Source organism: Staurois parvus, unplaced genomic scaffold (genome assembly GCF_062004578.1).
Source record: "Staurois parvus isolate SC_StPar_1 unplaced genomic scaffold, SC_StPar_1.0 ptg000004l, whole genome shotgun sequence".
Taxonomy (NCBI): domain Eukaryota; kingdom Metazoa; phylum Chordata; class Amphibia; order Anura; family Ranidae; genus Staurois; species Staurois parvus.
In genome coordinates, this window is record NW_028317800.1 from 8,084,305 (window position 1) to 8,097,214 (window position 12,910).

Consider the following 12,910-nt stretch of genomic DNA (forward strand, 5'->3'; position numbering starts at 1 on the left):
CCAATATTTTTTGGCCATGACTTTATGCTGGCATTTTTAAATCTCTTTGATTTTAATGTATCTAAGCCTTTAGAGCGCGTGTGTGTGTGTAAACCAGTATATTGTGATAGTGCTGACCACACACACTTTAATAGTTATTACTCATAGTGAGGAAAGGTGTCCTACTTCCTAGGATACTACACTAGCAAACAAAAAAAACAAAACAAAAGAAAACTGGGTACTGGGCTGAGGGCTGAACCCCCCCATCTCCACACATGGCTGTAGAATTCTTAGCATCCGACTCTAAAGTGCATCATGTATCTCTTCCAATTGGTAAATCCCCAAAACAAAACATTTGGATGTACACATCACACGTAAGCAGATTTTTTTTTTATTTTACTAAACAAGTACAGACTTTGTGTCAGCTCAAGAACATAAGGCTTTGTTTCCATATCCAGTGTTCAGCTGCTAAAACATTAATGACCACAGACACAGGAGATGGTGATTTTCAGCAGCCTGACAGGATCCTCTGTGAATGCCTGCTGTAGCAAGGGTGACAGTCTGTCTTCTGTAGTGAAAAAGACTACAAATGTTTTTTCTGCAAAAGTTTGAGTAATGAACACTTGTGCCACATTTTATTAGGGAAATCTCTCATTTTGAAGGGATGAAATCATCATTTCATATAAATGTCTGCAATGATTGACCTTGATGCATTCCACCACATTGTTCTGTAACTAGACAGCCACCTAGTGAACATTTACTGGAACTTTATGCCTTGAGCCAACGGCAAATCCTTGCTGTAATTGATGGTACTGAAATGAGAAAATATATGATCAATTTACTTAGACTTTTTAGTAAAAAAGGACCCTGAATTATGGTGTATTAGAGAACACAAATCAGCATTTCCACTGCTTAAAATGGATTGTTTTATGTTGCATGGTATAAATAGCATAGTTGTGATCTTCAATCATATCTTGAGATGGACTAATCCTACAGCCATGTTATGACCAAAAGGCAAGAATCAACCTATCAGCTGGGTTCCAGATCCAACTTGGACCCCTTACTTGGGACATATCCCAGATTGCAGTCAGCTGCTGAAACCCAGGATCACACCAAGGGCATTCAGCTTATCAGTCTGAAGAAAGCAACAGACTGGAAATATAAATAGGCATTTTATTATTTAACGTACTCTAAATTTACATATTTGCCAAGTTTTTTTTATTTAGCTGTAAATTTCTTGCCAATACTATTGCTTTTTTTGAGTTGGTGGTGGTAAATTAAACAAATTCTCCTGCTCCTGACAATCGCAGCTATACCACAGAGTTGTGTTCAAAATAATAGTGTGTTGAAAAAAGTGAATAAAGCTCAAAATCCTTCTAATAGCTTTTATTTCCATACACACACAAATGCATTGGGAACACTACACATTCTATTCCAAATCAAAACATGAAGAAAAATATCAAAATTTGTGTTGTTCCTCTAAAAAAAAAAAAAAATGAAGAAAAGTCAATATTAGACTGTTCAAAAAAATAGCAGTGTTTGTATTCTTCTTTACAAACTCAAACATTCACTATATAAACTGAAAAATGTTTGAAGATTTTGCTTTCCTTTGAATCACTTAATGAATATTTAGTTGTATAAGCACTGTTTCTGAGAACTGCTGTACATCTGTGTTGCATGGAGTCAACCAACTTCTGGCACCTGTGAACAGGTATTCCAGCCCAGGATGATTGGACTACATTCCACAGTTCTTCTCTATTTCTTGGTTTTGCCTCAGAAACTGCATTTTTTAGGTCACCCCACAAGTTTTCTATTGGATTAAGATCCGGGGATTGGGCTGGCCACTCCAGAACGTCAATCTTGTTGGTCTGGAACCAAGATATTGCACGTTTACTGGTGTGTTTGGGGTCATTGTCTTGTTGGAACACCCATTTCAAGGGCATTTCCTCTTCAGCATAAGGCAGCATGACCTCTTCAAGTATTCTGATGTATTCAAACTGATCCATGATCCCTGGTATGCGATAAATAGGCCCAACACCGTAGTATGAGAAACATCCCCATATCATGATGCTTGCGCAACCATGCTTCACTGTCTTCACAGTGTACTGTGGCTTGAATTTAGTGTTTGGGGTCGTCTGACAAACGGTCTCCGGCCACTAGACCCAAAAAGAACAATCTTACTTTCATCAGTCCACAAAATGTTGCGCCATTTCTCTTTAGGCCAGTCAATGTGCTCTTTGGCAAATTGTAACCTCTTCAGCACAATTTTTTTTTCAAGAGTGGGACTTTGTGGGGGCTTCTTGCAGATAGCTTGGCTTCACATAGGCATCTTCTAATTGTAACAGTACTCACAGGTAACTTTAGACCTTCTATGATCTTCCTGGAGCTGATTGTTGGCTGAGTCCTTGCCATTTTGGATATTCTTCTATCCATTCGAATGGTAGTTTTACGCTTTTTTCCATGTCTTTCAGGTTTTGGTTGCCATTTTAAAGCATTTGCGGACATTGTAGCTGAGCAGCCTATCATTTTCTCCACTTCTTTATATGTTTTCCCCTCTCCAATGAACTTTTTAATCAAGGTACGCTGTTCTTCTGAACAATGTCTGGAACAACCCATTTTCCTCAGAATTTCAGAGAGAAATGCACTGTAACCAGCATGTACAACATTTGCTGCCTTCCTTCCTAAAATAAGGGCAATAATTGCCACCTGTTTTTCAAAGAATGAATGACCTCACTAACAGAACTCCACACTGCTATTATTTTGAACATGCCCCTTTTAATTAGTGATTCAATTACACAGAATCAGCAGCATGCATGTCATGACTGTTGGGTCTGTTGGATTTCTATTACTCTACTACACCTGCTAGTAAATTTGCCATGTAGAAATATTATTTCTACCAAAAACAGTGATTGATCAGGTTAGTAATGTCTGACTGCTATTATTTTGAACACAACTGTATGTGTATGTTAGTGTGGTTTTTAGGTAGAATAAAAAAAAAGCAAAATGCTCAGTTATTTATACCCATAGTAGGACCCAAAAACAACTGACATGAACACGGATACGAATTTAAAAAATATACAGACCCTATCCTTTGACGCTGACCTTGACCCTAACACTAACCCTGGCACTGACCAAGCTCAAACCTTGATATAGCTACTTTTTTCTTTAACCGCTTTCCCGCTGCCCTATAGTACAACTTCTGCTACAGGGCGGCAGGGCTGCGCAAAATCACCATATGTGCATCAATCATCATATATACATGATTTGCATTCCTGGGTAGGGCACGCATGTGTTCCACCCTAACTGCGCCTCCATTGGCGGCTAGGCATGTTAATCACCGGGTCTTGGCGATCGCCATGGAAAGCTGACGGGAGAGACCTGTGTGTAAAAACACAGTTCTCTCTCCTGTCAGCAAGGACATGCTGTTTTGTATTTCTCTGCACAGCAGAGAGATACAAAACAGCAGTTCTCCAAGGTAAAACAGCACACACAGTAAACAGTTAACCCTTTGATCACCCATAAGTTAACCCCTTCCTGCCCAGTGTCATTAGTACAGTGTCAGTGCTTTTTATTAGCCCTGATCACTGTACTAGTGTCACTGGAGATGTCAAAGGCAGTTAGTTCCCATCCAGTGTCAGAATGTCCACTGCAGTCCTGCTATAAGGTCGCTGATAGCCGCCAGTAAATATATCGCCATATGTAGGCACTAACTTTCATGTAAAGCAATTCACACGTATTGGGATTTTTTTTTTTTTTTTTAGCAAAGACATGTAACAGAATACATTTTGGCCAAATTTATGACAAAATTTGATTTTTAAAATTTTTTCTATTGGCCATGTTTAATAGCAAAAAGTCAAAAATACCAAAGGTGATGAAATACCACCATAAGAAAGCTCTATTTGTGGGGAAAAAAGGGACATAAATGTACAGCATGGCATGACCATGCAATTGTCAGTTAAAGTAATGCAGCGCTGTATCGCAAAAAGTTGCCTGGTCAGGAAGGGGGGTAAATCCTCTGGAGGGCAAGTGGTAACACACATTTGTTTACATCCTCATCTTCTGCAAGGAGAAAAAGATACAATTCATCTTTCTGTTAATTCAGGAGAGAATGTAAACAAATGGGCGGGCACAGCAACTGATCACTGTGATAGCCAATCAGAAGCTATCACAATAATTAGGTGACCCAGAACCAGGAGTCCTGGGCCCTGATCAGTAGTCTGATGCCTGGGGATCTTGGCGACAGCCCGGTCTCTGTGCTAGAAGCATGCTGTGTGGCGCACTCCCAGCACAAAGAAATTGTATGCATATATGCAGCCCCACGGATAAAAGCTCACTTCTGTGAGGCTGCATATATGTGTACGGTCGGTGGGAAAGGGTTAAATTTCATTCTAGCATACTACAGCCTTTTTGCACTGCTTCTCTTTGTGATCATCTTTTGCATGAATTTGGTTACACTATTACCCAAGCATGCTGGCTGCACTAGTTTGTGTCAGAAGGTAAGCCCAGATTCTAAACGTGTATTGCACCTAACTGCATACATATGTTTGTGCTGGTTTATTAGAGTTTGTGTTTTTTTTCCATTACCCTCTATGAAATATTTCCTTTTTTTCCCTTCATTGTGGTAATATCTGCTCTCTGTAGTGATTGAGCACACTAAAGGAAAATGTTTTGTTTACCCCTGCCACTATCCTATTTCATCAGTACAGGAAGAATAAAGAGCTATATTTGGATGACTACTAAACAATACAATAATCTATATATTTACTATTGACTGGTGAGCTATCTTTTGTGTTTTTTATTGTATTGTTTGTCAATGCTTAATAAAAACTCCCAAATGTAAATAAAGACATTAACTATTACGGATTCTTGCCCGTTTACCTACCATGTTGACCTTCTCATATAATGTTTCCAGGAATCACTTCCAGACTCTCTTCCACCACCTGTGTGCTTTTCACCACCTTTAAAAAAATAAAACAAAAAACAACCCACACGCAACATATTAGCAAAGAAGCGATAACAATCAAATGTAATATATTTAGTAAAACAAACTGTACAGTTGTTACTTTTAGATCTCATGCACATGGGGTATCCGTTTGGCCCCTGTGGATACCATCACACCTGGCAGAAGAAAAGCTGTCAAGTATTTCAGCTTTTAATGCAATCCAATGGCCAAAATAAATAAATATTCTGGCCAATGGAATCCATAAAACGCTCAAAACGTGTTCAATATTTAAGTGCATTTAGGCACATGCCCCTCTCTAATATACCTGTAAATGCCTATGTGTACATGGACACATAGGCTTACAAAGAGGTGTTTCTACAGGCTGAAAAAACACAAAAAAGCCAAACCACTGGTAACAGCTGAGTTTTTAAGCTGTGTGCATGGGGTTTTCTTTTTTAGTTCTTGCAGGCATAACAGCTGTAGTTACATCATCCTGTGACCAAATCAGACCTTCCTCAAAAGCAGCATTGTAGCTTTAATGACCAAAAAGGGCTAGTTCCATCCAGAATATGAGATAATATACAAGGTAATACTTCAATTCTATGACCCTTGGTTTAGGGATATACAAGATACAAGCATATTCCCATCAATAGGGTTACTCACCAAAAGCTCCACCAATTTCTGCTCCACTGGTTGGAATATTGACATTTACTATACCACAGTCTGATCCCTTTGGCCTAGGAAGAAAATAAGACACTTACCAGCATGTGAATCAAGGTTGAATTGAATTTGGTTGCAAAGTTTTCAAGAAGCTATTGAATGTGAATTTATTCTGTTGCAGGTTAGCAGAAAATGTATTTATGCTCCTCCATAGGAGGGGTCCTTCTTGATACCCTGAGCGCACAGGAAGAGAGCTGAATAGCGCTGGGCATCATTCAACCCAGAAATTTGAAGGAAAACCCCCATATTAAAAAGTGTATTCAGACAGAATTAGCACTCCTAAGTATGACCCAATTTGTGTCATTTGCACAACAGTAACTTTTTGGTAAAAAAATAGCTACACAAACAAATATAAAATTGTACCCAAGCCAGCGGAAAATTCTTCCCAGGTCCTTTGTAAAGATGCTGCTTGACAGGCCTTGCTTAACCTCATTATTCCATGCAAAAGCCTCTGCTTCAGTCTAGGGAGAAAGAGGATGAATGTAAGAGTACAAAAAAAAGGGTATAAAAAGCTCAGAGCCCCTTTACTGGTGAGAGAAGTTTGATTATTTTGACTGCTCTAAAAGCAAGATCTGGTTGCTGTGGGTTACTGCATGTTTTTGCCATTTGCTTACCTTATTTTAACCCCTTCAGGACCTCCCGGCCCTTTAAGGGCTTCAGAAGCCAGGAGACGGGGTGGGGTTTAGGGTCATGTGACCGCCGTGACAACGGTCACATGATCGGGAAAGGTCCTGATCGAAAGAGGAGATCGGGACTTTTTTGTGAGTACTGGACATGTGTGCTGGGAGCGCGCAGGGCACGCGCTCTCAGCACACGTTCTTTTTTTAATAGAACGCAAATGTGCGGCCGCTCGGTGTCTAGGCCCAGATGCCGGGAGGCCGCACATTTGCGATCGCCCGGCGTGAAGAGGTTAAAGTCCTGCCAAAGCCAACATAACATTTAGGAGTCAACACTGCTCTGTCATCTTCTGCCTTCATATACAGTTAGGTCCATATATATTTGGACACAGGCACAAATTTTAGTTTTTTTTTCAGGTATTTACCAAAACATATTCAAGCTATAGTTATATAATGGATATGGGCTGAAAGTGCACACGCAGGTTTACTTTGAAGGTATGTACATCCCAATTGGAGGAAGGGTTTTGGAATTTCAGCTCTTAAGAGTAGCCATACCCCCCTTTTCAAGGGGCCAAAAGTAATTGGACAATTGAATCAAAAGCTGTTTCATGGCCAGGTGTGGGCTACTCCTTTATTTCTTCATCAATTAAGCAGGTAAAAGGTCTGGAGTTGATTCTAAGTGTGGATTTTGAATGAATGATGTAGGTTCACAGCAATAGATTCCAAATGCAAAAGGAGCTGTCCATGCAAGTGAAACAGGCCATTGTAAGACTTCAAAAATGAAACAAATCGATCAGAGAGATAGCAGCAACATTAGGAGTGACCAGATCAACAGTTTGGTATATTCTGAGGAATGAAGAATGCACTGGTGAGCTCAGCAACCTTAAAAAAGGCATGGAAGACCACAGTGGTGGATGATTGCAGGATCCTCTCTATGGTAAAGAAAAGCCCATTCACAACATCCAGACAAGTGAACGACACTCTCCAGGAGGTGGGCATATCATTGTCAAATTTTACAATCAAGAGAAGACTTCACGAGAGCAAATATAGAGGGTTCACCACAAGGTGCAAACCATTCATAAGCCTGCAGAGTAGAAAAGCCAGATTAGACAAAAAGAAAAAAAAAAAATCTAAAAAAGCCAGACCAGTTCTGGAAAAGCATTCTTTGGACGGATGAAACTAAGATTAATCTGTACCAGAATGATGGAGAAAAAAAAAAAAAAAAAAAAAAAAAAAAAAAGGTGTAGCGAAGGCTTGGAACAGCTCATAATCCAAAGCAAACCATCATCTGTAAAACATGGTGGAGGAAGTTTGATGGCATGGGCATGCATGGCTTCCAGTGGCACTGGGTCAGTGGTGTTTATTGATGTGACAGAAGACAGAAGCAGCTGGATGAATTCTGCAGTGTTTAGAGATATACTGTCAGCCCAGATTCAGCCAAATGCAGCAAAGTTGATTGGACGAAGCCAACAGTACAGATGGACAATGATCCAAAACACTGCAAAAGCAACCCAGGAGCTTTTGAAGGAAAAGAAGTGGAATATTCTGCAATGGCTGAGTCAAACACCTGATCTCAACCCAGTTGAGCATGCATTTCACTTGAAGGCAAAACTAAAGGCAGAAAGAACCACAAAGAACAACTGAAGACAGCTGCAGTTACGAGCCTGGCAAAGCATCAGAAAGAAGGAAACCCAGTCCTTGGTAATGGGGTCCAGACTTCAGGCAGTTCTTGCCAGTAAAGGATTCTCAACAAAATATTAAAATGAATATTTTATTTTTTATGATTATATTAATTTGACCAATTATATTTGAGCACCTGAAAATGGAGGGACTGTGTATAAAATTTGTACTTGATATTTATGTTCAACCCCTTGAATTAAAGCTGAAAGTCTGCACTTCAAATTCATTTGGATGGTTTTGTTTTAATTTATTCTAGTGGCATTCAGAGCAAAATGTATGAAAATTGTGCCTGTGTCCAAATATATATGGACCTAACTGTATCTTTCTGCAGCACACAGTTCACAAACCCCAAAATATTCCTAAAAAGTCACATATTGGAAAACATTCTTTGAGACACAAGATTACTGCACTTCGTGTAGTTGGTGAGGGCAAAGAAGGTCTAATATTTTAACTCATGCTTGTATCTCTCTAGCTGATCTGCCTACATTAATGAGATTCCAAACATAAACCTTTTATTTGATTATCTCCACAAGTGAGTTAATGCCTCTACATAACCCCCCCCCCCCTCAGTCCTATCTCTTTAGATGTAATCCACACAGGAAGGAGGCTCCACCTGTTATATTTAAGGTCCAGGACTAAAACAAGGCAGCATAGACGCTTCAGATTAATGACCATCCAGCGAATTGGATTGTATTCTAGATAATGTAACAGAAGGCAAACATCCAAATCCAAGCAGCTTTCCTAATCTGCTCATGCACTTACTGCACAGCTTGGCCGTTGGACTTGTATGAGCTCTCTGGACTGATACAAAGGTGCATGGGAGCAGAATACATTACAAGTCAACCATAGCATCAGTTCTAAGCACTCTTGTATGGTTATAAGTCAACCAGTAGGATTGTGCATGCTGCACCCTGTGTGCTCAGACCAGTATAGCCAGTCATGTGTACATGTCTGGCATACAGGATATCTAGCAGACTGTTGGTTTGTGTATGCAGTTATTCTCAATATAAATTCTTTGATTCATTTTGAGTCTGAGTGAGAGGAACCAGCTACAGACACAAGACTTTGGAATCTCTTACTTCCAGGCATACCGGCTAAAGAAGGGGCTAGGATGCGGTCAGTTTCACTTTAGACCCCCTTATTACAGCACATTCACCCAGGTCTTTGCAACTGTGCAGTTTTTAAGCATGAGAATATTGCATAAAGAAAAGTATTTCTCAGCTTTTGTCCAATCTACGAAATCAGAGAAATATTCCATCACTGCAATAATATGACAATTTTATTGCCAGTATTATGGAGAATAAAGTGTACAGTCCCTATGTGATGATTTTTCTTTAAAGTGTTACTAAACCAACAGTAAAATCAGTCTGTATATGCAGTAAAGCATGCTTGTTATACTCATTGTGGAACTTAAGGGGTTAATCCTCTGCACTGTGTAAAAACACGGTTTGATCCTGACTTCTCTGATCCTCCCTTTCTTCCAGTGTCCCCCTCTGATCTCCTGAGAAGACATATGTGGCAACACTCTGCACATGCTCAGTTTAGTGAGTATTGCTAGAGAGGTTTTTTTTCTTTTCTTGGGAGAGTGCATGTGATCAGCATAGGGCCAATCAGCACTGTCCAGACAGGTTAGGGGTTCACCAGCAGAAAGAAAACTCCTCCTACAAGCTTTAACCAGTGCTTGGCTGGACACGGATAGTTACAAGACTACTGATGGGGAAAAAAAAAAAAAAGTATTTAGCAGTTCATATTACCAAAGTAATTGCATTTCCATTTTCTGTGTACTGTGGGAGACCAGATATAGTGAATGCAGGGCCCTGGGTTTAGTAACACTTTAATTCAAAAAATTGCCAGTCCAACTTGGAGATTACTACATTTTACACTGCAAGTTAATTCACTAGCTTACAGGATATCCAAAGGGATCATGATAACTCATGCTGTCAGATGTCAATGCTTTTTTTTCCCTGATCGTCCCTTGTTTTCTTTAACACACACACACACAAAAAACACACATTGTAAATGATAAAGGCTAATTCACACGGGCATTTGTATATTTTCTGCACGGAACACAGGTTGTTGGTAAAAGCTCCTAAAGTACCTGCATAAAGACACATCGTGTTTAGACAATTCTTCTGAAGGCTTTATGGGTGTATGTTTAGACATGTTTACATGCATCAACATACGTAAAATCTGAAGCTGTGTATGGCCCAAGAAACAGCGGTGTCCTACCTTTTTTGTACACTGCTAAAACACGGCACACATTTTTGTTTGTAGCCGCAGCTATGTGTATGACCCCATTGACTTCTATAGCACAGCGTTTAAACACAAAAACCAAGTGCATCTAAACGTGGCACTTTAGAAGCCTGTGTAAATGAGCCCTTAGAACTTAAAAAGGACTCGTAATGATAAATTTTTTTCCTGATTCAGTTGACAGAGGCTCTAATTCTTTTTTGGAAGAAGACACCAGCACCAGTGTAACATGCCATCCTGGAATCTCTATATAGAGATTCTGCACGGTGAAATAATGTTACTAGACATAAAGCTACAGGGGCCTGTCAGAGCCATGTCCTTCTAAAACTTTTGGATGGAGCTGCTCCTTAAAGAAAAATCTATACTTTATAGCCAAGTTGAAGCTACAACTCTTCTCCATTAATACAATTATCTACGATACAAATCACTTATTATTGAAGAAAGCTGCCCTCTTGTGGCAGATCAAGATATCAGTCTGCCATAGATCTGTGTGCAGAGCCACTGATTGACCAGCTGCCCCCGTATGGGATTAATGTAGTGGTAACCATCACATAACCCTGAAGCTCTGTTCTCCTTAAGGTAAGAATTCCACAGTTACAACAAATCCTTTATTGTACATGAAAGACTGTTAGCTATAGCTTTGCCAGTCTTGAACTCCAGGTAGAATTAAAAATAAATTAAAAAAAAAAAAAAAAAAAGTTACCTTTACAGTGTTGCAAGGCTTAAATGCTCAGTTTTGCTAGGGAGGACAGAAATAAGTTTTATTTATTTTATTCCACGCTTTCTGCTCCACTCAGATGTTCTGGGTTGTGGACTGGGCCCTGGACTTGCTCACTTACGATGCAGGACTATTGGTCCTGCATTGTATATGATGGCATCAGAGTGCCTGTGAGTTATGTAATTATGGCTACAACAATACCGAAATTGTGCCAGTACTAGGCATTTGAACGAGTACTTGTGCAAATGCTCCAAAATACCTGAAACCAATGCCTTTGCAGTGTTATTTGAGCCTTTATAGCTCACTGAAAAAAAAAATTAAAAAAAAATTATCACATGTGATTTGACTGAAATTGCACTATTTCAGCTGAAGTAGCAGTGCAATTCCAGTCCGATGCACATGCAGTTTCTCTGCCCACACAGTGCAATTTGCACCATTTTGTATGGCTCAAATCACACTGCACCCACAGGGGAACCCCATATAGTTCAGACAGGAATCGCACCGCATTCCTGTTCAAATGTAATTTGCAGTGCGATTTGAGCCCATTCATTTTGTATGGGCTCAAATCACACCACAAGAGATCGGTGTCAGTGAGTTCTTGAGCACAAGTAGTGGTACTCGTAATGATAAAAAAAAAAAAAAAAAAAAAAAAAAAAGGCATTGGTGCAACCCTACATATGACAACCTTTTCCATTCCTCTACACAAAAAGCTGCATTTAACCCTTGCAGTTGAGCTTTAAGTAGAAGTCTGCTTTACTAAAAGCTAAAGAGTAAAAAATATAATTTTACCTTGAATTTAATAATGTAAAGTATCGGAGCAAATGTTTCCTTGTGAACAATTGGGGAGTCATGAGCAAGGCCAGTCATGATGGTTGGTTCAACAAAATTTCCTGAACGATCAATTATCTTTGTCAGGTATAAACGGGGAAAAGAAAAAAAAACAAACAAAAAAACGTTATTGATAATGAAACCATTATCTGTTCATCAATATTGATCTCTCTTCAACATACCTTGCCACCACACACAACGGTACCACCTTCACATTTTGCTTGTTCGATGGCTGAAAGGAACATTTCCACAGACTGCTTAGTGTGTAGAGGTCCACATAACGTGTCAGCTGAAAAGAGCCAGACAGACATGGTCTTTAAAATACACAGAAAAAAGTAAAAGACCTGACATATAAAGAAGCAAAAAGAGACTGGAGATATTCCCTATGGCAACCCTTCAAGTTTTTTGTGTTTTTTTTTTACATTTTTATTGGGTAATCTTGCTTCCATGCAGCTTTCAAACACAGATAGATAGGAAAAATTTCATCAAAAGTGAGAGGAATGTCTGGTTTTAGACAACTGAAACCAGAACATGTCTACACTGGAGGAATTCCCCTCACCTCTTGTGCTGGACATCGGAAAAATAGAGGGGTGAATCTCCCCAGTGGAAACACAGACAACTATAAAAACCCCAACACGATTTCTTACCATTGGCCATTCTACCAAAAAATGAAAATCATCTTGCCTTTACACTCAATTTTAATGTTATTTGCAAAAATTGTATGCCCAACATAGCCCCTCAAATCTTTCCTTTGTTTTATCTATATACATACAGGAAGACAGACAAATTTGCTTAAAATTCTCTTCAGGTAACTTCTCCTTTCATTTATTTTCACAGTTTATAAGCTTCCAACGGAAGTGCTACCATCAGATTATGGTACAGAAAGTAAAATTTAAAAACACATCCAAAAATGAATCTCCGGCAACAGTTACAACACTCAAATTCACAATTAAAGCGGAGCTCCAGCCATTGTGTGTTTTATTAAAAGTCAGCAGCTACAAAAACTGTAGCTGCTGACTTTTAATAAAAACACAAAAAACTTGCCTTTCCCAGGGTCCAGCAATGTGCACACACGCGCGGTCCTCCTCTTCTCGCGGCACCAAAATCTCAACTGTGGGTACCAAGCTTTGATAGCTTGTGGCTCCTGATTGGTCTGGCAGTCTTCTGGGACCTGTG

At 39.5% G+C, this 12,910-nt stretch overlaps 1 protein-coding gene across 2 annotated transcripts in view; it reads right to left on the minus strand.

The window, feature by feature from the left end:
- Positions 1-354: 354 nt before the first annotated feature.
- Positions 355-12,910, minus strand: part of ALDH7A1 (aldehyde dehydrogenase 7 family member A1) — a 57,179-nt gene continuing 44,623 nt past the window's right edge. For both annotated transcript variants that reach the window (XM_089676166.1, XM_089676088.1), the window contains 6 exons: positions 11,917-12,023; positions 11,696-11,812; positions 6,005-6,102; positions 5,585-5,658; positions 4,862-4,937; positions 355-791 (listed from right to left, as the gene is read on the minus strand). In XM_089676166.1, coding sequence (XP_089532292.1) covers positions 737-791; positions 4,862-4,937; positions 5,585-5,658; positions 6,005-6,102; positions 11,696-11,812; positions 11,917-12,023 — 527 coding nt within the window. In that variant the 3' untranslated portion in view covers positions 355-736. The remainder of the gene's footprint in view (positions 792-4,861; positions 4,938-5,584; positions 5,659-6,004; positions 6,103-11,695; positions 11,813-11,916; positions 12,024-12,910) is intronic.